The sequence below is a fragment of the Hyla sarda genome, chromosome 5, assembly GCF_029499605.1.
Source record: "Hyla sarda isolate aHylSar1 chromosome 5, aHylSar1.hap1, whole genome shotgun sequence".
NCBI lineage: Eukaryota > Metazoa > Chordata > Amphibia > Anura > Hylidae > Hyla > Hyla sarda.
This window is the reverse complement of record NC_079193.1, coordinates 208,880,310-208,905,582: the sequence shown is the minus strand read 5'-3', so window position 1 is coordinate 208,905,582 and position 25,273 is coordinate 208,880,310. Positions and strand designations below refer to the sequence as shown.

Genomic DNA, 25,273 nt, shown 5'->3' with positions numbered 1-25,273 from the left:
AAGGTGTCTCTTATGGTAAAAACCAATGAGTTCCCCGTGTCAGCCATATCCGATCGGTCCTCTGAATCAGATGCCGAATCGGAGACTTCATCTGCAAATTCTCCAGGAGAATGGGAGCGTGTTGAGGCGGCCCTGGATGAGGGAGAGGCTGACCTGGTACGTGGGTCTGGGGAGCCAGAGCGGCAACCATGAGAGCGTCCTCTGGAAGAGTGACGCCTGCAACCTGCGGAGCAGGGGAGCGATTCCTCAGAGGGGAGCGCCCATGCCTGCCAGAAGACTCAGGGGAAGACCATGAAGAAACACCCCGATGACGCTTACAAGCGCGGTCAGCATAGGGAGAAGAGGAACGGGTCCCTCTGGAGGGCCGGTGAGGACACCCAGGCTGGAGGGACGGCCGAACCACAGGGTCTGGAGGGACATCTGGAACAGAAACGACCAGGGGGTCTGGGGGAGCAGTGGTGCAGGCAGAGCAAGTTGACATTTTAGAGTTAAAAGCCTTAAAAGTGTAAAAAAAGAAAAACAACCTCCCCCCAAGTCTGTGTCCCTTAACCCGGCACCTTCTTGGGAGAACTCCTGTGAGCTAGCTGGAAACTTGGACCAAGGAGCAGGGGAGGGGGGGCCGGGCTAGAATAAGGGCACACTGATTGAGAAAACTCCTCTCTGCACGCGCAAAGCGCTTGTAGGAGAGAGTTTTTTTGCACCGGAGAAAAGTGCAAGGCGGTGGGCAGAGCTAAACCGCACTACTGGAAAGCCCATGTAATGGCGCCCGCTCCCGGCCCTGAGCGCACCTGTGAAGCGCATATGCAAAGGTCGGGAGCTGGGGAGCGGACTGAGATAACCCGCCGGTAGTTTCCCGGCTGATGGCGGCCAGCGCACACACACGGCCGCCGAAGGCAAAGTGAAAGTAAAAGCGCTGCTGCCGCTGAAGCCGGCAGCCACGCGCATAGTGATCCCAGGCCCGGAGTGCAGGGAAAACCTCCACACAAAAGCACCACTGTACATTCCCCTCATGAATAAAGAGAGCCCCTAATAAAGAGAGCCCCTTTCCATATAAAAAGTGGGGGGGGGGGGGCTCCATAGAGAATAAGGAGGGACAATACCCTCCAGGCAGACCCCCAGAAAATAGCATAAGAGTGGTCACAAGTCAGGGGTCTCCAGAGGTTGCAAGGGTTCATCCAGGTCCTGTAGAGAGAGGGAGATATACTCACCCTGTCTGAAGAACTTACCTCATGGAGTCTTCAGTCAGCATTTTCACCTGCAGCAAGCCAAGCTCAGAGCGAGGCGAACAGGGAGGTAGGGGGACCCGGACCCATGAGGTACAACCCCAAGTGCTGACCGCTGGCGAGAGGGGGTTAACAGTACATCCAAGATGCCTGCCACCTCTTGCAAAGGGGAAACAGTGAACCGTAGTTCCTGAGTCCCCACCTGATAACAGAAATAAAAAAGGAATAAAGCACTAACACATTCCCTAAACCTAAAAAATAAAAAAAATATGAGACCTGGTCTGGAGAACACCAGACCAGTGTCCACCTCCTTTAGACACTAAGCAAAAACTGAATTGTTCAGTGGCCTGGAGGCGGGTATATCCTGCTGGAAGGAGACGACTTTTTGGTTTCCATAGTGTCAAGCCTCCTAGAGACAGCAGCATATACCCAAGGTTTTGTGTCCCCCAATGGAGCCGATAGAGAAAATGAGGATTAAAGGAAATTAAGTAGATAACTAATACAGATAAAGCAAATCCTTACATATAAAAGTAAGAAAGATCTGCTGGGAGCTGTAAATCACTGTCTATGTAGAGGACAGGAGCTTCTTCAGGGTTCTGTACAGTTCTTAGAGAAAGTGTTGTTCCAAAAGGAACAGGGGTGTTGTATAAAACTTAGCTTTTAATTATATGCTAAATAAAATATAAATATCAAGTGTTCTACTACAAAAGACAAAACATAACATAATACAGAGTCACCAAGCAGAGGTGATACACATTGGTCACTGGAATGGACCACACAATTCAAAATTGTCAATGATCAGAAAAAGATATATTAAACTACACCCAGTAGCAAAAGGATGTTTATAGTATCACAAGCAACAAATGTCATATGAAAAAAGTATAGAGCTTTCTTAATTAGCTTGTAATGCCAAATTTGAGCCAAAAGGTTGTCCCTGTCCCAACGAGTTTCTGTATGGGGGATGGATCAAGCATAGGATCCCCCACACTTCATCAGGGGAATACAATATATCCAGGTGTGCCAATCCTCACACCATTACAAAGAATGGCTAGTTCTATAGAAAATGGGCTTATAATAAAGCCTATTACATAAGACTTAGAATAAACCATTCATAATGGAAATTTTCAGCAAACTCATGTCCATATGATCATGACAAAAAAAGACGTCATCCCCAGGTAAACATATAATAGCGCTGTGTAGTCAAATGCTGATACGGTCCTGACTACAGCCTAAGACCAATAAAGGGGATAGACATCCAGAGTTATCAGGTAAACCTCTGCTGTGGCAGAGTGAACCAGCACGGTGTCCGGATAGACGTGCTGTGTATGCACGCCGGCGTCTTGCTAATTGGTCGGTTCTTTCAGCCATTGACACGTTTCACAGATCTGGACTGTCTGTAGCATTGTATGTTGAGTCTGGTTTCAAGTTACAATGGTCCAGAAAAGACCACTGTATGTTAAAAAATATTGTATGTTGAGGCCATTGTAAGTTGAGGGATCACTGTATTTCACAGTATAGCTGTGTGATAGGAAACAGGGGGTGGGGAGCTTTAGCCACTATACAGCAGGCATTGACAAATACTACTCAAATCTGGGTACCAGCTCAAAAATAATAGCAAAAACCACATTCCTGTGGTGAAAAGAAAAACATTACTGGGAAACAATGCCTAGTGGCCAGAATAGCAACCAAGATTTCAGGATTATTTAAAAAAATAGGTAGAAAAATGGAAAATTTGAAAAAACATCAACAATTTTTTATAGATATGGTTGCAATCATAGATAGGGATAGACCCAAAAGGTAATGATATTCACTATGCTATGGCTGTCATGGCAACCAACAGCACCCTATAATCACATTGTTAGGAGCCAATGGGCTACAGGAGGAGCTTCTTCCTCCTGTCAACCCAATAGATGCCTTGGTTGCAATTGACAGCGACATCTAGAGCTCACTCAGGTAGTGGCAGTCGCAGTGGAAGCCCGGCTGTTTATGATAAAAATTTTCATTTTAAATTACACATTATATACATACCTTATTCAGCCTGAAAGGCATCTCATGTGTAGCATTTTTATCAAACTGGTTTGCCCAATTTCCTTTGAAGTATATGGCATTGACTAGTACTAATCTGGTGAGAGAATCCACACTACCACTGGGCAGCAGATCCTGGATTTTACCTGAAATACAGGTTGAAATATAAATGCAGGTTATTCATATTTTCAGAATAATAAAAGTTATCCAAAAGTATTCATAAACTGCTATTTTAATTATTAGGATCATTGTTTTCCAGCACGGCTATAGTAAGTTATTATGCATTCAACCTGAAAATTCTGGTAATTGGGCCAAAAAATAATAATCATCCATATTTATAAAAAATCCTGCCCCACTTTTTTTTATACAAACAAACTGATGCATGTAATGCTAGCCATATTAAAATTAAAAAGGTATCCGATATAGCAAAAAATGTATTTCATTACCACAGAAAACAAAAGGATACTGTTACAATACATGCCCTAGAAACAAGACAATTTTCATAAGGATAGAAAAAAAATAAAAAAAACACATAGTGGGAAAGGAGATTACTGTTCCACTCCTAGTTTATACTAGTTCACCAACATCGGAAAAGGTATAATCTTTTAATTAACTTAAAGCTTAAAAAGGGAGTTTGTCAGCAGTTTTGAGCCTTTAAAACTGCTGGCAGCCCTAGACAAATGGTCTAGAGGGGAGAGGGCTGCCTAGGAGCTTAGGCCCTTCTCAGGTAAGATTTACAGTTCTAGCAGTCTCCTGTCTAAATGCTAGAGCCGTCAGAAATAGTTGAGTAGGGGCCTGGGAACTTCTGTGCATTTAAGGAAGAAAGCAAGGACTCCTGGACACTTCCTGTGGCAGTAGCTGGGAAATTAGTCAACCAGCTATTGTTTTATTCCCCTCCCAAACCTATGTATATGGCTATATGTAGACAAACAGTTTTTCTCAGTTCACCTTCCCAGCCAGAGTCCTGCGCACGGACACGTGTGAACCAAGACCAAGTAATATGGAGAAAAACGGAATTCCAGCGCAGGTTCTTATGCAATAAGAAATAATTCTTTATTCAAGCCCTGACAGAGCAGGATACAAAGTGAAGCATTTCAGCCGGTTTGACCAGCCTTACTCATACAAAGAAAGTGTTACCACAGCCATATTCTTATAGACAGAAGGAGTCATCGGTCCGGCCAAAACACCTGATGCGGGTAGACGAGTCCACTCCGACAACAACAATACAAGTGACAGAGTTAAAAATGGATAAACCACATATAAAGAAACATAATGTATATAAAAACTTTTTAAATGACTGAGTATACAAAAGGCAGATCACAATGTAGATCATAATACAAATGTTGTATATAGAAATATATTATAATATAAATAGTAATAACATTGTGAAGTGCCAAAAAATACTTATAGTTTGAAAAATGGCAGGTATAATAATATAACATGTAAACATTGCTGAGACAAAAAGGTATGTAAAAAAGAAAAAAAAAAAACAGAAACAAAGCATGGAAAAATCATAACCATAATATGAAAACGTATTATAAATACAAAGTATAAAAAATAAATTATATCTATCTATCTATTTATATAGATTAGATAGGAGTAGCTGTATTAGTCCAGTGATGCCAAAAGCAAAATCATCGGTAGTTGCAGCATCTTGTAATACCTTTTTTATTGGACTAACAAGATTATGTAGAGACAAGCTTTCGGGATTCCGCCCTTTATCTATCTATCTATCTATCCACACACACACACATAAATGTAATGACATATTATGGTTAGATGACAGGAAAAAGTATATATGTAAAAATAACATACAAACATATAAATTAATAATTTAATATAACATCCTGTCTTCGGTTTAACCCTTTGGAAAATTGTGTGTCAAGCTGCAAAATCCAATAGACGTAAAAAATTTTTGTCTGTAAATACCACCTCTTTTAGGGGGAATAACTCTTTTGATGCTCTGCACAATGCTGGCTAACCATGGAAGTGTGACGAGAATTAAAATGAGCTATATCAGAAATAGTTTTCCTAATATTTTTTTCGCTTGCATTCAATGGTATGTACAGGAAATTTATGGTAACACAGTAAGGATCAAAATTCTTTTTTAGATCTTAATTTAATTGGTGATAATTTTCAAAAGATAGTCACTTCCACTTTTCGCAAAAAACAGCCGCTAATACTATTTTACATTCTGCGTCTTGCCATCCTCCCCATGTAATTAAAAATCTTTCCGTGGGGGAGATAAGGGCTAGAAGAAATTGTTCTTCTATTGAATTATTCAATATTGAGGCTGATAACATAGAAAAGCATCTCATACATAGGGGCTATCCTAAGTGGAGCATAAACCGAGCCACAACTGTTGCTACTAACAAAGACTCCACACACCTTATTTTTTCTGCACAAAATCCTGTTAGGAAACACTAATACTACTTCACATAAAAATAAACTATTGTTTTCGTCACACAATACAGTCAGGACTTTGGAACCATCTGTAACCTAATCCATAAATATATGCCCATTATTAAGAGTGACCCTTTATACAGTTCAATACTGGATGTGGGCTACAGGTGTGTTTCAAAAAAGGCTCCTACCATCGGAAAGAAATTATCTCCAAGTCTGTTTTGTAGTACAAAGCCCACAATTACAACATGGCTTACAAATAAAGGCTCACAAATAATTCTCGTCACACTTCCATGGCTAGCCAGCATTGTGCAGAGGTACAACAGGGTGATTTTTCTTCTATGACCCTTGTGGGCATTAAAAGAGTTATTCCCCCTAAAAGAGGTGGTAACTATAGAAAAAAAAAAAATCTTTGAGCGTGACACACGGTTTCCCAAAGGGTTAAACTGAAGACAGACATTATTAGATTTATATGTTTGATGTTATTTTTACATATATACTTTTTCCTGCCATCTTACCATAATATGTCATTACATTTATGTAAAAAAAATTAAAAATTATATATATATATATTAATATATAAATATATATATATATATATATATATATATATATATATATTAATATATATATATATATATATATATATATATATAAATATATATATATATATATTTATAAATATATATATATAAATATATTAATATATATATATAAATATATATATATATATATTTATAAATATATTAATATATATATATATATATATATATATATATATATATATATATATATATATATATATATACACACACACATACATATATATATATATATATATATATATATATATATATATATATATATATATATACATATACACATACATACACACATACATATACACACACTTTTTCATATTTTTTTATACTTTGTACTTATAACAGGTTTTCATATTATGGTTATGATTTTCCATGCTTTTTTCTGTTTTCTTTTTTACAAAATATCTACCTTTGTCTCAGCAATGTACCGTATACATGTTATATTATTATACCTGGCATTTTTCAAACTATAAATAAGTATTTTTTGGCACTTCACAATTTTATTACTATTATATTATAATATATTTCTATATACAACATTTGTATTATGATCTACATTGTGATCTGCCTTTTGTATACTCAGTCATTTAAAAAGTTTTCATATACATTATGTTTCTTTAAATGTGGTTTATCCATTTTTACCTCTGTCACTTGAAATGTTCTTGTGGGAGTGAACTCATCTACCCGCATCAGGTGTTTGCATCGGACTGATGATTCCTTCTGTCTATAAGAATATGGCTGTGGTAACACTTTCTTTGTATGAGTAAGGTTGGTCAAACCGGCTGAAACGCGTCACTTTGTATCCTGCTCTGTCATGGCTTGAATAAAGAATTATTTCTTATTGCACAAGAACCTGCGCTGGAATTCCGTTTTTCTCTTATGTATATGGCGGTCAGCAATTCTGATAACTATTTTGTTATACGCATACAAAATTACCTACTTACTGAGCTATACATAAAAAAGTTTTCATGCTAACACTACATGTTAATAAGTAATCTGATCCTACGCAGGAAATAAATAAAAAATAAAAACACAGTTCTTGGGCTCAGTCTTTGGCGATCATCAACTGGAAAGGTTCTCATACTCTCCTGGCTGTTCCCTAGGCTCTTTTCAATAATGCTCCTTCGTACTGTATATAACATTTTAGTAATTGCCAGCACCTTCAGTTTTTTGCTCCACCCAGGAATTTATTTCCTTTCTGCAATCTTCTGACTTTGCAGAGAAATCCACAGACTGTATATCCGCATGGTAGTGTTTTTGGGTAGATTCCAAAAATTCCTGCAAAATTCAAATAGCACTTTACACACTTCCATCTGCAAAAGATTTTACCAGGAGACATCACTAAGATTAAGATTTTACACCACAAAGTTCTCACTACAAATGTAGATAGTTTACATTGCAAACTTATATATATCATGCAAGGACTTCACGTGAAGGAAAAACAGAACTAGTGAGTCTACGTCCAAAGTTCAGGAGGACAATTAACTTACATCAAGGAATGTAAAGGACTTCTCTCCATACAGGCGGTTAGCAGTTCTTAAAAGGTAATCTGTGCCTGGTTTGTTGATTTCAGAGATCAGAGATTGAAATGCTCCATGGACATCTTTTGCTTTTTCAAACTGTAGCACCTGTTACAAAATAATTCCCATTGTGGTTAATACACTGCATAGATAACTTTTAATCTTGTATAACACCTTTAACTAGTACACATTATCACCCATCTACAGGGTAGGAGACAACAAACTAATTGGTGGTGGGTCAACCACAGGTGTGGAAGCCCCATAAAGAGTTGATTGGGTGGCACTTGATCATGCAAACCGAATAAACTTGCATTTTCTGGATTTGCATTTGGAGTGCTGTGCCATTGTTTGAGATACATATTTTTATTGTGACAGTTAAGTAAAAATGAGGTGTGCTTACACCATGCTGCCTTGTGCTGAGCAATGGCACAGGAGCAGGCAGGCAATGAATGCATCAGGTGCTGCAGACCTGTAGTGCTCTACATCTGCCCTGGACAGGGAGCTGGCATGAGTGGGAAGGGAGTGATAAAGAGTTAAACCGGGAAGCACATTGATTATCTGATTTTTGGTGGTTTCAGGACTGATTAAACTTTATTAACTGTGTCCAATTGTTTCATACATAAAACCAATATTTTCTAACAAGTATATTACGATAAGTCACTATGGCTGTAATATTACTGCCCACCTTTGACATTTGAGAAGCAGTATTTCCTTTAGTTCCAAGATAAATCATTCCTAGAGCAGAGGATATGCTAAGCGGGGAGAAGAACAAGTTGCCTTTGTTATTGCTTTCTGTAAGTTTCTTAAACAGATTTACAGCAAAGGTTCCATTAGCTGCACTGAGGGAATCCATTGTTCAGGGCCTGTAAAATAAATAGGTGGTCGTTTATATACAGCATTTAGTTATATGCCTTAAGGCAGGACTTATAAACATAGACTACAGTTTACCATTTATCAGATGTCACTCTACAGGAAGGGGGGGGGGGGGGGGGGGGGGGGAAGCTGTCCTCTGAGCAAAAGTCATTGTGCATATCTATTCTACTGGTGCCACCTTTCACTGTTCTGTGAAGAAGTGCATTACTGGGGGAAAAAAAGCTGTACAGAGCAGGAAGTCTCAGCTTAAAGGGGTTATCCAGCATAAGGTTATTTTAGTACGTACCTGGCAGACAGTAATGGACATGCTTAGGAAGGATCTGTGCTTGTCTTGGGCTAAATGACTATGCTGTGAGATTACCATAACACTGTGGCTAGCTTTCTCAGACCTTGTATTTCCCGTTTTCAGTTTTCTTGCTTGCCTACAAATCCCATGATTCACTTTTCCTCCTTCCCACACATCAGCTACCCCACCCATTGAAACATAAATGAGCTGCAGACCTGTGGTTTTCAATCAGAGTGCCTCCAGCTGTTGCATTACTTGCAGATTGCTCTCTCCACCCATTGAAGCAGACAGGCTCCCTATCATCAGCTGACTAGTGAGTCAGGTCTCGACCGCATTGCAAGCTGGGAAAATTCCGAGACAACAGTCATTTTGAATGCTGTTAAAAATAAATATTGGGATGAAAATCACATAAGAATTGTGAGAAAACCGTCACACACAGGTAAAGACACTATATTATGAACTACACTAACTTTAAAGCCCCTGTAGCATAGTCAAATAAAAAAAATTCCAGGAATACCCCTTTAATTTTAGCTCCTGAAGTGCCAGTTCAAGCTGTTTCTGCTACTCCCCTTGATTTCAGTTGTTAAAGGCCAGACAACTGCTTCTATGAAGAACAAAGACCCCCCCCATAAAACATAGGGTCAGACAACTGATCATTAGAAAAAGGGTCCTATATACTTTATAAACTATGGACTAAAAGCTGCTGTAAGGTGCCTCAGAGAGATGCCCTATTTCTCCCCTAGGAGCAATGCTTCCAACTTGAAAAATACTTCTGTAATATTGCATGTGATGCTACAATTGTCCCATCATGGATGTGCTTAATATCTGGAACAAAATAAAATCTGTGTGGCAGATTTAATCATCCTAATATTTAGACAGCGTAAACTTAGACCAGTCAGTCTGAGGGTGCACCAACTTCATCACAGTGGCTCAGGCTGCACAACAAATTTGGTGTTTCTTGCTAAACACGTTGGTTGACTGAGGATAAAGCTGCAGTGCTTAAAAGGAAACTCGCACCAACAACCATACAGGTAGATAGTGCGGGTGACCCTGTTTTTGTGCTTCTGACTGAGTGACAATTGAAGAAGTCGTTCAGATGTTCATCTTAGTGCTGATAATGTAATTTACTTTTAACTGCATTGGGAGGCAGCTGCTGCTGTATGTGCAATGGTTTCTCCCACCCACTGCTATTGTATGTGCAATGCTCTCTCCCCATAAAAACTATCTACCTGTATATTCAGGTTAGCGCTGGTGACCAGTGGCATCGCTGGGGGGCTAAAGGGGCTGTAGACCTGGGCTTCACGCCCATAGGCCCGAGTCTCCGGCCACTACTGCAAATATTTATGCCACTGGTGGCTTGTGGGAAGAGACGTGCCACGTGTAAGAACTAGGGATCGACCGATTATCGGTATGGCCGATATTATCGGCCGATAATCACGATTTTGGGCATTATCGGCAATTACCTTGCCGATAAGTCGATAATGCCCCCCCCCCACGCACCGCGACCGCCCCCCCCCCCCGCGTCGCACCCCCCACCGTAGTGCTGGGCGGTATATCGGTATGGATTTTTGCCCATACCGCTATACCGGTCGGGCCCCTCCCCCACCCTCCGAGTCAATAAAAAATACATTTTTTTTTATAAAACTTACCCGTAATGGGGGGTGGTCCGGGCCATCCATCCTTCCTTCCTGTAGTGTCCGGCGCCATTCCGGGTGGAGGGTGCACCGGTACGGGCTGTCCTTCTCCGGGGGTCCTCTTCTTTACTCCGGGCAGGCTCCGGCCTAGTACGCTGTATAGACGCCGCCACGTCAGGTGCGTCGCTGCGCACGGGCGTCATTGCGCAGCGGCGTCTATGCTGCGCTACTAGGCCGGAGCCTGCCCGGAGTAGAGAAGAGGACCCCCGGAGAAGGACAGCCTGGACCGGTGCACCCTCCACCCGGAATGCCGCCGGACACTACAGGAAGGAGGGATGGATGGCCCGGACCACCCCGACAGGTAGGGGAGAGAAGCGGGTGGTGGCGGCCGCGGCCTATGGCACTGCAAAAGCCACTGCAGTGCATTGATTTAAAGCGCCCGCTTTAAATCAATGACCTGCAGCGGTGTCGAGGGGGGATAAATAGCCGATAACTTATACCGGAATATTGGTATAAGTTATCGGCTATCGGCCCTAACCTCCACTGATTATCGGTATCGGCCCTAAAAATCGATATCGGTCGATCCCTAGTAGGAACACCAAAAGACACTGGCCTGCCCCCCATGAGGTCTGTCCCTTTTTTCTGGTGCCCACTGAAGAGGAGTGGAGCACAAGCACTTCCTTAAAAATGTGGCTACTGGCTACAGCGTGCACAACACCTGCGACACCGTTATACCTCAGGTATGTAGACACACCATCCAGTATCTGCACTTATATAGTTGCATAGTTCTTAAGGTTTAACCCCATTTTGGCCTGAAAGTGGTGCTCCCGGGAAGTTAATACAAGTAAAAATGCCCCAAATGCACCACAATACCTGTTCTGTGTCCCCTGTAGTTATCCATGTGATTTTGCCAGCTACTTTGGCCCCAGTTGTCTTGTGAATATTTTCTTGCTTGCAGCCCAGACTATAACTCCCAGCAGTCAGTGTAATGGCTGCCAGCCAATTGCTCTTACTATCTGTGTGCATGCTGTGTTGTAGTCAGCCGCACCCATCACATTTCTTTTCTTTCAAACTATCTTTTCCCCCAAGCAATAAATAAAAGCAATGTTCTGAATGGCAGCAGTCAGTGATTAGATCTACAGCAGGAAAAGAGCAGCGTTATGTGCTGAGGAGACTTCTCTACTGACAAAATTCTCACACAGGGAGAGGGAGGGCAGGTGTGGCTGTGAAGCCAGAAATCATGTGTTGTCCGTCTTTAAGGAGGGTGGGGGCTAGTCACCATTAGGAGTTTGCACATAGACTCTATATAGCTAATTAATTATATTTAGACAAATACATAGGTTGGCGAGAGGGAAAGGATGGGCTATAGGTTTAGGTGCCCGAAGTACCCCTTTAAAGGACCAGGCCAATTTTAATTTTGCTTTTTCATTCTTTCCTCCTCGCCTTCTAAAAATCATAACTCATATTTTCATCCACAAAACCATAGGAGGGCTCGTTTTTTGCATGACCAATTTTACTTTGTAATGACATCACTCATTTTCCCATAAAATGTACAGTGCTACCAAATAAATATTTTTGAGGGGAAATTGAAAAGAAAACCGCAATTTAGCAAATTTTGGAAGATTTTGTTTTCATGCTGTACACTTTATGGTAAAATGACATGTTTTCTTTATTCTGTGGGTCAATATGATTAAAAGGATACCCATGTTATATGCTTTTTTTAAAATAATTGTACCACTAACAAAAGTTAGTATGCTTAAAATTGCCTTATTTTGACCACCTATAACTGTCTTTTTTTCGTATACGGGGCGGTATGAGGGCAAATTTGATTATATTTTACTTTTTATCCAAATTTTTTTAAATAATTTTTTTTTTAACGTTCATGCTGTTCACCATACGGGATAATTAACATTATATTTTGATAGTTCAGAAATGTACGCATGTGGCGATGCCAAATATGTTTAATAATTATTTTAAACACTTTTTGGGGGTAAAATGGGAAAAAAGGATGATTTTTTTAAACTTTTGTTTTACACTTATGTCCCCATAGGAAATTATTTATAGCAATCAGTTGATTGCTAATACTGTTCAGTGCTATGCATAGGTATATCACAGATCAGTGTTATTGGCAATCTTCTGCTCTGGTCTGCTTTATCAGAAGACCCCAGGGGACAGACGGGTCAGTGCCGTGGGCGATCCAATCATCCATTTTAAGTGCCACACTGCCACGATCTGTATTGATCACGGCATCTGAGGGATTAATGCCGGACATCAGCGCGATCGCTGATGTCCACCATTACCGGCAGGTCCCTGGCTGCTGACAGCAGCAGGGACCTGCTGTGCATGATGCGAGCACTGGTTCAGTGTTTGTGGTCACGTACATGATGTAAATGTACGTCATGGTGCATTAAGTCCCACCGTACCATGACTTACATATATGCCCAATGTCGTTAAGGGGTTAAAAAAGACCAGAGTCCATTGAGTTCAACTTATAACCTTATTTTATCCCTCCTGTGTTGATCCAGAAGAAGGCAAAAAAAAGATTAAATAACTTTTGAACCTGATGCCAATTGCCCCATACTAAAGGGAAAAAACTGCCCCCTGATGTACTTTTTCTAAAGTAATTCTGATAATCTTTCTGGATACTGTAGTCCTCCATTTCCATGTATTATTCTGGTTGCCTGACTTTTAACCCTCTCCAGCTCCACTATATCTTTCTTGTATACTGGTGCCCAGTACTGTACACAGTATTCCATGTGTGGTTATGACTGCTAATATACAGTACTCAAAAAAATAAATAAAAAGGGAACAATAAGATAACACATCCTAGATCTGATTGAATGAGCTAATCGTATGATTAGCCACATGAGGTCTAGCATTGTCTTGCATTAGGAGGAACCCAGGGCCAACCGCACCAGCGTATGGTCTCACAAGGGGTCTGAGGATCTCATCTCGGTAGCTAATGGCAGTCAGGCTACCTCTGGTAAGCACATGGAGGGCCGTGCACCCCCCCCCCCCCCAAAGAAATGCCACCCCACACCATTACTGACCCACCGCTAAACCGGTCATGCTGGACACTACGCTGACAGACACAGCAAACCTTCTTGCCACAGTCGCATTGATGTGGCATCCTGGATGAGCTGCACTACCTGAGCCACTTGTGTGGGTTGCAGACTCCATCTCATACTACCACTAGAGTAAAAGCACCGCCAGCATTCCAAAGTGAACAAAACATCAGTCAGGAAGCATGGGAACTAAGAAGTGGTCTGTTGTCACCACCTGCAGAACCACTCCTTTATTGGGGGTGTCCTGCTAATTGCCTATAAATTTCCACCTTTTGTCTGTTCCATTTGCACAACAGCATGTGAAATTGATTGTCAATCAGTGTTGCTTCCTGAATGGACAGTGTGATTTCACAGAAGTGTGATAGACTTGTATTTACCGTATTTATCGGCGTATAACACGCACTTTTTAGGCTAAAATTTTTAGCCTAAAGTCTATGTGCGTGTTATACGCCGATACCGCCCCAGGAAAGGCAGGGGTAGAGAGGCCGTCGCTGCCCGCTTCTCTCCCCCTGCCTTCCCTGGGGTCTAGAGCCCTGCTGCTGGCCCTTCTCACCCCCTGGCTATCGGCGCCGCTGCCCGTTCTGTCCCCCTGACTATCGGTACCGGCGCCGATAGCCAGGGGGAGAGAAGGGGCAGCGGCACCCATTGCCGGCGCCGCTGCCCCGTTGCCTCCCCCCATCCCCGGTGGCATAATTACCTGGGTCGGGTCCGCGCTGCTGCAGGCCTCCGGCGTGCGTCCCCTTCGTCGTTGCTATGCGATGCACGGCGCGGCGCATGACGTCAGTGCGCCGCACATAGCAACGACGCAGGGGACGCACGCCGGAGGCCTGCAGCAGCGCGGACCCGACCCAGGTAATTATGCCACTGGGGATGAGGGGAGGCAACGGGGCAGCGGCGCCGGCAATGGGTGATGCTGCCCCTTCTCTCCCCCTGGCTGTCGGCACCGCTTCTCTCCCCCTGGCTATCGGTGCCGGCAATGGGGCACCGGTACCGATAGTCAGGGGGACAGAACGGGCAGCGGCGCCGATAGCCAGGGGGAAAGAAGGGCCGGCAGCAGGGCTCTAGACCCCAGGAAAGGCAGAGGGGAGAAGCAGGCAGCGACGGCCTCTCTCCCCCTGCCTTTCCTGGGGATGTATCGGGGTATACACACGCACACACGCACCCTCATTTTACCATGGATTTTGGGTAAAAAACTTTTTACCCAAATATCCTTGGTAAAATGAGGGTGCGTGTTATAGGCCGGTGCGTGGTATACCCCGATAAATACGGTACATTGTGTTCTTAAGGGTTACCTTTAGTTTTTTGAGCAGTGTATTATCAAAGTGGGACATTGGACATTTTATTAGATTAGATATGTGACCAGTGTTGAGTTTGACTACCTGGACCCCAGCATGGGGGCATTCTACTAGTAAATGGGATAAGAGAACCGAGGTAGGCCACAACTGTGTGGGACAATAGACACATGGAGGCATAGTGCTGAAGAAAGGAGCTTAACCTGTTCAGGATCTAGGGCGTACAGGTACGTCCTGACACCCTGATATCGATCAGCAGGCACCCCGCGCAAATGCCCGGGGGGGGGGGGGGGGGGTTTGGGTCAGATCATCAGATCCCCCCCCCCCATGTCAGCGATCGCGGTAAATCGCAAGTGAATTCACACTTGCAATTTGCGCAATTCCGGGTCATTACGGGTCTATGGTGACCCGGAATATAAGGGGGATCGCGGTTGTCCAAGACACCCACGATCCCCTTGAAGGGATTGGAGTGAGGTGGCAGGGGTGCCACCCCTCCTATCCCTGCTATTGGTTGCATAGACACGACGACCAATAGCAGATCGGGGGTGAGAGGAGGTTACTTTCGGTTTCCCCGTTCTGCCCACAATAGGCGGGGCAGGACAGGGAATCCCACACATCCAACTTTAACGAAAAGTTGTCAAACACCTGTGGGGTGTTAAGGCTCAGTAGACCCCTTGTTACGTGCCTTGTGGGGTGTAGTTCCCAAAATAATATGCCATGTGTTTTTTTTTTTTTTTTGCTGTTCTGGCACCATAGGGGCTTCTTAAATAGGACATGCCCCCAAAAAACCTTTCCAGAAAAACTTACTCTCCAAAATCCCACTGTCGCTCCTGTGAAACACCTAAAGGGTTAACTCCTTAAGGACATAGGGCTTACCTGTACGCCCAACGCCCGATCTCGGCTGCTAATCATAGCCGGGACCCTGGCTAACAGCGCGCGGCATCGATCGTTGTGCCGCGCGCTGTTAACCCTTCAGACGCGGCGATCAAGGTTGACCGCTGCGTCTGAAAACGAAAGTAAACGCTTCCTGGCAGCTCAGTCGGGCTGATTGGGACATCGCGATAAAATCACGATGTTCCGATCAGCTGGGACACAGGCGGAGGTCTCCTTACCTGACTCCGTGGCGCCCGATTGTCGATTAATTGCTCCAAGCCTGAGCTACAGCTATGGCTTTGCAGGGAACAGCATAGGAGATCAGTGTGTGCAGTGCTATAGCTCCCTATGGGAGTTAAAGCACTGCAAAAAAAAAAAAAAAAGAGGGGAAAAAAAAAAGTTAAAGGGGTATTCCAGGCAAAACCTTTTTTTATATATATATATATATATATCAACTGGCTCCGGAAAGTTAAACAGATTTGTAAATTACTTCTATTAAAAAATCTTAATCCTTCCAATAGTTATTAGCTTCTGAAGTTTTCTGTCTAACTGCTCAATGATGATGTCACGTCCCGGAAGCTGTGCACGATGGGAGAATATCCCCATAGGAACTACACAGCTCCCGGGACGTGAGTCATCATAGGGCAGTTAGACAGAAAACAACTCAACTTCAGAAGCTAATAACTATTGGAAGGATTAAGATTTTTTAATAGAAGTAATTTACAAATCTGTTTAACTTTCCAGAGCCAGTTGATATATAAAAAAAAAGTCTTGGCCTGGAATACCCCTTTAACAAAGGTCATTTAAACCCTTCTCCCCCCCCCCCCCTTTTCCCCCCAAAAATACTGTGTAAATAAAAATAAACATATGTGGTATCACCGCATGCGAAAATGTCCGAACTATAAAAATATATCGTTAATTAAAATCGCACGGTCAATGGTGTGCGCGCAAAAGAAATCCAGAGTCCAAAATAGTGTATTTTTGGTCACTTTTTATTTCATGAAAAAATTTTTTTTATAAAAAGCGATCAAAAAGTCCGATCAATACAAAAATGGTACCGATAAAAACTTCAGAACACGGCGCAAAAAATGAGCCCTCATACCGGCCCGTACGCGGAAAAATTTTAAAGTTATAGGGGTTAGAAGATGAGAATTTTTAACATATAAATTTTCCTGCATGTAGTTAGAATTTTTTTCCGAAGTAGGACAATATCCAATCTATATAAATAGGGTATCATTTTAACCATATGGACCTACAGAATAAAGATAAAGTGTTATTTTTACTGAAAAATGCACTGCGTAGAAACAGAAGCCCCCAAAAGTTAGAAGCTGAAATTTTTTCTTAAATTTTGTCGCACAATTAAATTTTTTTCCGTTTTGACGTGGATATTTGGGTAAAATGACTAATGTCACTGCAAAGTAGAATTGGTGGCGCAAAAAATAAGCCTTCATATGGAATTTTATGTGCAAAACTGAAAGCGTTATGATTTTTAGAAGGTGATGAGGAAAAAATGAAAATGCAAAAACCCTGCATCCTTAAATGGGCACTGTCATGAAGTAAAAAAATTGATATGTTGTAGTACTTAAGTACTACAACATATCTCTAATATACTTTAATTAAAAAAAGTGATTTTAAACAAGTTTAAAATCACTTAAATTCGGCCACTAGGGGTCGCCCTCCTAGTGGCCGAATGCATTCAGCAGTGACGTCACTACTGGATTTCGACTCATTTCAGCCTGGCAATGAGTCGAAATCCAGGCACTGCTGTGCTCGCTCCCGCCTGTCAATCAAACAGGCGAGAGCGAGCACGCTGATAACTGGGGCTACGCGCATTGGCCAGCTCCACTGGCCTCGCGCGCGGCCCCGCCCGCCCCCGTTACCCTGTCCGGAGGCAGCGCTCGCACTCATTGCTGCGCTGATCCTCCGGATGGGTAAGTCTGATCTGAGGTCTTATATAACTTTAAAAACTATAATAATTATGGCAGCAACATGTTATGGTTAGGATCCGGCAACTAATACTCCCAGCATGCCAACTACAACTCCCAGCATGCCCTGACAGCTGATGACTGTATGGTAATGCTGGGAGTTGTAGTTTTGCATTAGATGGAGGCACCCACCCTAATAATTACATGAGTGTTTCTCAAACAGTGTGCCTCCAGCTGCTGAAAAACTACAACAGCAAGCATGCCCTGACAGCTGTATGGGCACACTGGGAGTTGTAGTTTTTCAACAGCTGTAGGCACATTTAGTTTAGAAATACTGATTAATAATCATCAGGGTGCCTCCAGCTGTTGCAAAACTACTACTACAAGCATACCCTGACAGCTAACAGCTGTCTGTGCATGCTGGTAGTTGTAGTTTAGAAACAGCTGTAGGCACACTGATGATTATTCATCAGTATTTCTATAATAAATGTGCCTACAGCTAATTCTAAACTATTTAGTGGCGTAATTAAGATCATTGGTGGGGTTTCTAAGGTTTTCTATTGTATTGCCAGTTATTTAGAATAGCTACCATTATTGTAATCGGTCCTGGGTCTCGGCAGTAATATCGTGCACGGCAGGCCGGCGATGCTCCTCTACTCCTCCTCCCTGGATAGCACATGCACAGGTAAACAGGGAGGAGGAGACCCCGGAGCTGCCTGCCGTGCTATTGGCAGATCATCTATGCGCGCTCCCGACAGGAGCGCTGCATAGACGATCTGAGGGCTGAAGCAAGCGCCCAGCAAGGCATCAGTGACGTTGCGCTTGCTGGGAAGCGCTGCTTCCTGCCCTGCTTTATAGAGCAGATTTAGAAGCACTAAATCTGCTCTATTAAAGCGATTTAATTTTTTTTTAAAGCCAGGTAGGGGGTTAGGGCTAGATTACTAATAGGTAGGGACAGATTATATTATATATTACTTGGTGGGAGCTACACTTTAAGGGGTTAACAAACCTTTTGAATGTCATTTTTAATACTTTGAGGGGTGCAGTTTTTATAATTGGGTCATTTATGGGGTATTTCTAATATGAAAGCCCTTCAAATCCACTTCAAAACTGAACTGGTCCCTGAAAAATTTCGATTTTGAAAATGGTGTGAAAAATTTTGGAATTTTTCACCAAAAAATGATGCAAGTATTGACAACATTTTACCACTAACATAAAGTAGAATATGTCACGAAAAAACAATCTCGGAATTAGAATGAAAAGTAAAAGCATCCCAGAGTTATTAATGCTTAACTCCTTAAGGACCTAGGGCACACCTGTACGCCCGATCTTGGTGTTTAAAACGGGGTCACACCGTGACCCCGCATCACACTGGGTCGGTCCCGGCTGCTAATGATAGCCGGGACCCTGGGCTAATAGCGTGCGGCACCGATCGATGTGCTGCACACTATAAACCCTTTAGGCGTCTAAAAGTGAAAGTAAACGCTTCCCGGCAGCTCAGTCGGGCTGATTGGGACATCGCGATAAAATCGTGATGTCCCGATCAGCTAGAACGCGAGCGGAGACCCCCTTACCTTGCACCTTCGCGTCCGATCAGCGTTTGATTGCTCCAAGCCTGAGCTACAGGCTTGAGCAATCGAGCCCCTATCTCGCTGATCCATGCCAAGCTACGGCTTTGCAGGTATCAGAGTAACAGATCAGTGTGTGCAGTGCCATAGCTATACCTATGGGAGCTATAGCACTGCAAAAAAAAAATAATAAATAAATAAAAAAAAAGTGAAAAAAAAAATGATTATAAAAAGGTCATTTAACCCCTTCCCTAATAAAAGTTTGAATTACCCCCCTTTTCCCATAAAAAAAAAAAACTGTCAATAAAAATAAACATATGTGGTATCACCGGGTGCGGAAATGTCCGAACTATAAAAATATATCATTCATTAAACCGCACGGTCCATGGCGTACACGCAAAAAAAATCCAAAGTCCAAAATAGCGTATTTTTGGTCACTTTTTATATCATGAAAAAAATGAATAAAAAGCGATCGAAAAGTCCGATCAATACAAACATGGTACCGATAAAAACTTCAGAACATGGCGCAAAAAATTTGTCCTCATACCGGCCCATACGTGGAAAAATAAAAAGGTTATAGGGGTTAGAAGATGAGAATATTTAACGTATAAATTTTCCTGCATGTTAGTTATGATTTTTTTCCGAAGTACGACAATATTCAACCTATATAAATAGGGTATCATTTTAACCATATGGACCTACAGAATAAAGATAAGGTGTCATTTTTAGACTTGGTGGTTTAGAATTGGTGGCGCAAAAAATAAGCCATCAAATGGAATTTTTTGTGCAAAATTGAAAGCGTTATGATTTTTAGAAGGTGATGAGGAAAAAATTAAAATGAAAAAACGGAAAACCCCCGCGTCCTTAAGGGGTTAAAGTGACAATGGTCAGATGTGCAAAAAATGGCCGGGTCCTACAGTGAAAATTGGCTGGGTCCTTAAGGGGTTAAAATATTTATCCAATTTGCAGATTTGAGAGATGTCTACACAGGAATCTACATTATGGGGACCAGACCCATACAATGTGCTTACATCTATTACTGTGAGGAGGAACGGTCTGCCACAGGCACAGCATATAAAAAAATAAATAAAAAAAAGTCGGCCATGTGATTAACACAGAATCCCCACTATATATCACTGCATATAACTGCGGAAGTGCAGCGAATGTAATTTACTTTTTGCATTTCAGAGACCAAGCACTAAGGTTGCCGAAGTATAGATCCACAATATAAAAAGGTCCCTGCAGGTTGGAAGAAGAATGGGTTTTTCTAATGACAGATCTGTAAGTGGTCCAAAACTCTGCTGTGGAAAATCCGGAGCAGACAAATAATTTAAAGGGGTACTCCGGTGCCTACACATCTTATCCCCTATCCAAAGGATAGGGGATAAGATGCCTGATCGCGGGAGTCCCGCAGCTGGGGACACCCAGGATCATGCACGCGGCACCCCGTTTGTAATCAGTCCCCGGAGTGTGTTCGCTCCAGGTCTGATTATGGCGTGTGACGTCATGCCCCCGTGTGACGTCACGCTCCGCCTCTCAATGCAAGCCTACGGGAGGGGGCGTGATAGCCATCATGCCCCCTCCCGTAGGCTTGCATTGAGGGGCGGAGCGTGACGTCACACGGGGGCAGGGGCGCGGCGTCACACGCTGCCGGCCCTGCGGTCGACCGTAATCAGACCCGGAGCCAACACGCTCCGGGGACTGATTACAAACGGGGTGCAGCGTGCATGATACTGGGCGTCCTCCCGATCAGGCATCTTATCCCCTATCCTTTGGATAGGGGATAAGATGTGTAAGCACCGGAGTACCCCTTTAAATAGAGAACATTTTGGGAGAGGCTCTTATCAGACTAGTGGCCTGCGACCCGAGCAACTCAAATGGCACCTATACCCATGTTGTCGAAAATGGCAAATAAATAGTAAAGAAATTGAGGGTCAGGGTCTAGAACAAATGGTAAATACATTTATTTATATATGAATTTACACAATGTTAAAATGTAATATGTGTACTGTGACTCACAGGGCCCTTGTGGGTCAGTGGAAACACAAATAGAGGCAATATTCAATCAAAAATGGCAAAAATACATTAAAAATAAAACATCTAAAATATGTCAATACTTAAAATAGAATAAAATTAATAATAGGCCACACGTCTGTTATCATCCAGTTTGCAAAAGATGTCAGTATCACACGTTTAAAAAATAACCCCAATAAATATAGCAACAAAAAAATTGTAATGAATGAAATCTGTTGCTATTGGCAATGGTAATGTCCACAGAAATGATACAGTTCAGTTTTTTTTTTTGTTTTTTTTTTAAATCAAAGCTCACTAATAGAGGCTCGGCCGTCTCAATAGATATATAGGTCTTTTAGGAGCGCGGTGGTGGTTTCATTCATTCAGCCCGAGGGCTGGCAATCTCCCCGTGGCTGTGGCGATGTGCACAGAATTTATCTGTGTCTGAAGGATGCCGCAATGGGAACAGATGGTTGAATGCTGGATATGGTTGGATAAAGTGGCGATAACAGATTAAAGCTGGACGCGTTCCAAGCTGCTGAGGAAAAGTCCTATGGAGGACTTGAAACGCGTCCAGCTTTAATCTATTATCTCCATTTTATCCAACCATATCCAGCATTCAACTATCTGTTCCCATTGCGGCATCCTTCAGACACAGAAATTCTGTGCACATCGCCACAGCCACGAGGAGATTGCAAGCCCTCGAGCTGAATCAATGAATGAAACCACCACCGCGCTCCTAAAAGACCGGACTTACCGCTGTATATTTTGAGACGGCCGAGTCTCTAACAGCCATCACATTCTTCATATGACCTGGGACTATCATTCTAATAAGGTACCATGTAAGTGATTGCATTCTGAGGCGCTGCAGTCCCCTTGTCTAAAGCCCACACACGTCGCTGTATACGTGTGAGACTGCGGAGCCTCTAATAGCGAGCCCTCTGCTCTGAGAGCGGGGCTACATTGTAGCAATTCCAGTCCATCTGTTACTTATTAACATTGTATCCACCACTAACATTGTATCCACTTCAAAGCATCACTATATCTATTGAGACGGCCGAGTCTCTATTAGTGAGCTTTGATTAAAAAAAATAATAATAATAAAAACCTGTACTGTATCATTTCTGTGGACATTACCGTTGCCAATAGCAACAGATTTCATTAATTACAAATTGGGATTATTTTTTAAACGTGTGATACTGACATCTTTTACAAACTGGATAACTACACACGTGTGGCCTATTATTAATTCTATTTTAAGTATTGTCATATTTTAGATTTATTTTTAATGTATTTTTGCCATTTTTGATTGAATATTGCCTCCATCTGTGTTTCTACTGACCCACAAGGGCACTGTGAGTCACGGTACACATACAATTTTAACATTGTGTAAATTCATATATCAATATAAATACATTTACTTACCATTTATTCTAGACCCTGAGCCTCAATTTCTTTACTAAATAATTTAAATAATTACTCTTTTGGTAGAATTCTGCGTAGACTGCATTGCCGTCAATGTGGACAGTGCAGGTCCGCACAGTCATAGCGCTGAATATATAGGCAGCAGTGTGTTTAGAATGTCTTTAGTAGATCTTAGAGATGGCAGAGTCAAAAAGAGTAAACAGAGGTACCATGGTGGATCGGAGTACCAGCACTGGACTTAAAGGCTGTGTATCCTTTACTACATGCAGAGAGGGGGTGACCAACAGACATCGATTTCCTAACAGGTCAAAACGACTAACGTTTACTCATCTGTCGGCTGATCACTGGTCCTTTTACATATGCTGACAGGCAATCTATACAGCCATGCCTCTGGCACAACTGTATTCAGGCATACAGCCAGCAATTTTGTAAGAGACCACTTTAAGAGGAAGGAGGCCCCTTCAGCTCCGTTACATCATGTTTTGACCACAGCATGCAACTGGTTAACTGCCAGGAATGAAGGTTTCTCCACTACTGGCAGTCGGTGCAGGGCCAGAATGACAGCTGAGCTCCAAGGATCCCAGTACAGGGGGCCTGTAAAAAGCAATCACGCTACCACTGTTTAAAGGCAGCAGTGCCTAAAGACTATTAGTGACTGCCATTTAAAGACGTGAGGCAGTCACTAAGGGGTTAAGAAGTTTTTTCAATACAGTAAACAACTATAATCCCTATAGTCCAAGGTAATATTTGCTTTTTTATGTATAAAAGCTGCACAGGTAAACTTGATGTCTTTGCTTTCTGGCTGGATTATAAATACATTCCTCTACTATTGGAGAGGCCATGTGTATAACAATATTGCTAAAGATATATTTTGTACCAATTGAATATTATTGCAACAGATTTTTTTGAGTAAAACAAGAATCTAGGTTTATTGTTACTGCCATCAGGTATAGAAATATACACAATTTGTGCCAGTGCAAACCATTTGCAGGTGAACAAAAGAACTGACAGATATATATTGTCCTCCCTGGGCCAATATATTCTGTGTGATTTGTAGGTTAAACTTCCTTGAGGGTTCACAAATTTGTCTTTTCTGGGGACACAAACTAAACAGTGTTTTCTGTGAAGGTCTCCTGTTGGTCAGGTGGAATATATTAGGGTTAATACACTCATAATTGTATCAATTTACTCAATGAGACTTGCCTACCCCAACAATGGCTGCAGCACCCCCTTTTTTTTTTTTTTTTTTTTTTTTAACTTACACTGTTTCATGTACCATACACAGGGGAGGACATAAAAACTAGAAACAAGAACACCCATACTTTTACATAGTTGAGTTGAACTCTTCCTGACATACAGTCCCCTTTTTCTCAGTCACGTAGCTTATATATAATTGTAGCCAAAAGCACAATGATACTGGTGCCCTTTAATGGATACTGGTGCTTTTAAACCACCTGCATTTAATTCTGCAGAAATCTGGGGTTTTCTTCTGTCCCTCAGTTTTGCCTTTCAACTATTACATCACACTGCCACTCAGTCTAACAACTGAGAAAAAATAAATAAAAAAAAGAGCATTACTGGTGAGGGTGGGGGTGTAAGGAAGAGTTCAACATAACTACACTTAGACTGAGTGGCAGTGTGATGTAACGGCATTGTCAGGTTTCTAACACAGTCTCCTTCATCAGTTTCACCCTCTTTTTCTCAGTCCCGTAGCTTATATCGCTGTTGATAAACTTTATTACATAGAGGAATGATTGTTGGTATGCTCTTGGATGGCATTGAGTTGCAGATGTAATGGTTTGTCCTGCTGGAAGACCCAAGATCTCAGACGCAAACCCAGCTTTCTGACACTGGACTGTAGAGTGCAACCCAAAATCCATTAGTAATTCTCAGATTTCATGATGCCTTGTACACATTCAAGGTACCCAGTGCCAGAGGCAGCAACACAACCCCAAAACATCATTGAACCTCCACCATATTTCACTGTAGGTACTGTGTTCTTTTCTTTGTAGGCCTCATTCCATTTTCGGTAAACAGTAGAATGATGTGCTTTACTAAAAAGCTCTATTTTGGTCTCATCTGTCCACAAGACGTTTTCCCAGAAGGATTTTGGCAAAATGTAGTCTTGCTTTTTAGGTCTCTGTGGGGTCCTCCTGTCATAGTGTTAACGGATAGTTCGCGCTGACACTGATGCTCCCTGAGCCTGCAGGACAGCTTATATATCTTTGGAACTTGTTTGGGGCTGCTTATACACAATCCGGACTATCCTGCGTTGACACCTTTCGTCAATTTTTCTCTTCCGTCCACACCCAGGGAGATTAGCTACAGTGCTATGTTTGGCAAACTTCTTGATAACGTTGCGCACTGTAGACAAAGGCAAATCTAGATCTCTGGAGATGGACGTGTAACCTTGAGACTGTTGATATGTTTTCACAATTTTGGTTCTTAAGTCCTCAGACAGTTCTCTTCTCCTCTTTCTGTTGTCCATGCTTAGTGACACACAATGCAAATACTAAGTGAACTTCTCTCCTTTTTATCTGCTTTCA

The 25,273-nt window shown here is 42.3% G+C and overlaps 1 protein-coding gene across 5 annotated transcripts in view; it reads right to left on the bottom strand.

Annotated features, from left to right (window-relative positions):
* Positions 1-25,273, bottom strand: part of LOC130273744 (serpin B6-like) — a 52,762-nt gene that overhangs the window by 11,957 nt on the left and 15,532 nt on the right. For 4 of the 5 annotated variants that reach the window (XM_056521023.1, XM_056521022.1, XM_056521018.1 and 1 more), the window contains exons 2-5: positions 8,459-8,636; positions 7,744-7,881; positions 7,414-7,531; positions 3,252-3,394 (exon numbers count right to left, since the gene is read on the bottom strand). In XM_056521023.1, coding sequence (XP_056376998.1) covers positions 3,252-3,394; positions 7,414-7,531; positions 7,744-7,881; positions 8,459-8,626 — 567 coding nt within the window. In that variant the 5' untranslated portion in view covers positions 8,627-8,636. Of the gene's footprint in view, positions 1-3,251; positions 3,395-7,413; positions 7,532-7,743; positions 7,882-8,458; positions 8,637-23,047; positions 23,217-25,273 lie in introns of those variants that run through there. The other variant, XM_056521019.1, reaches the window with a different exon arrangement.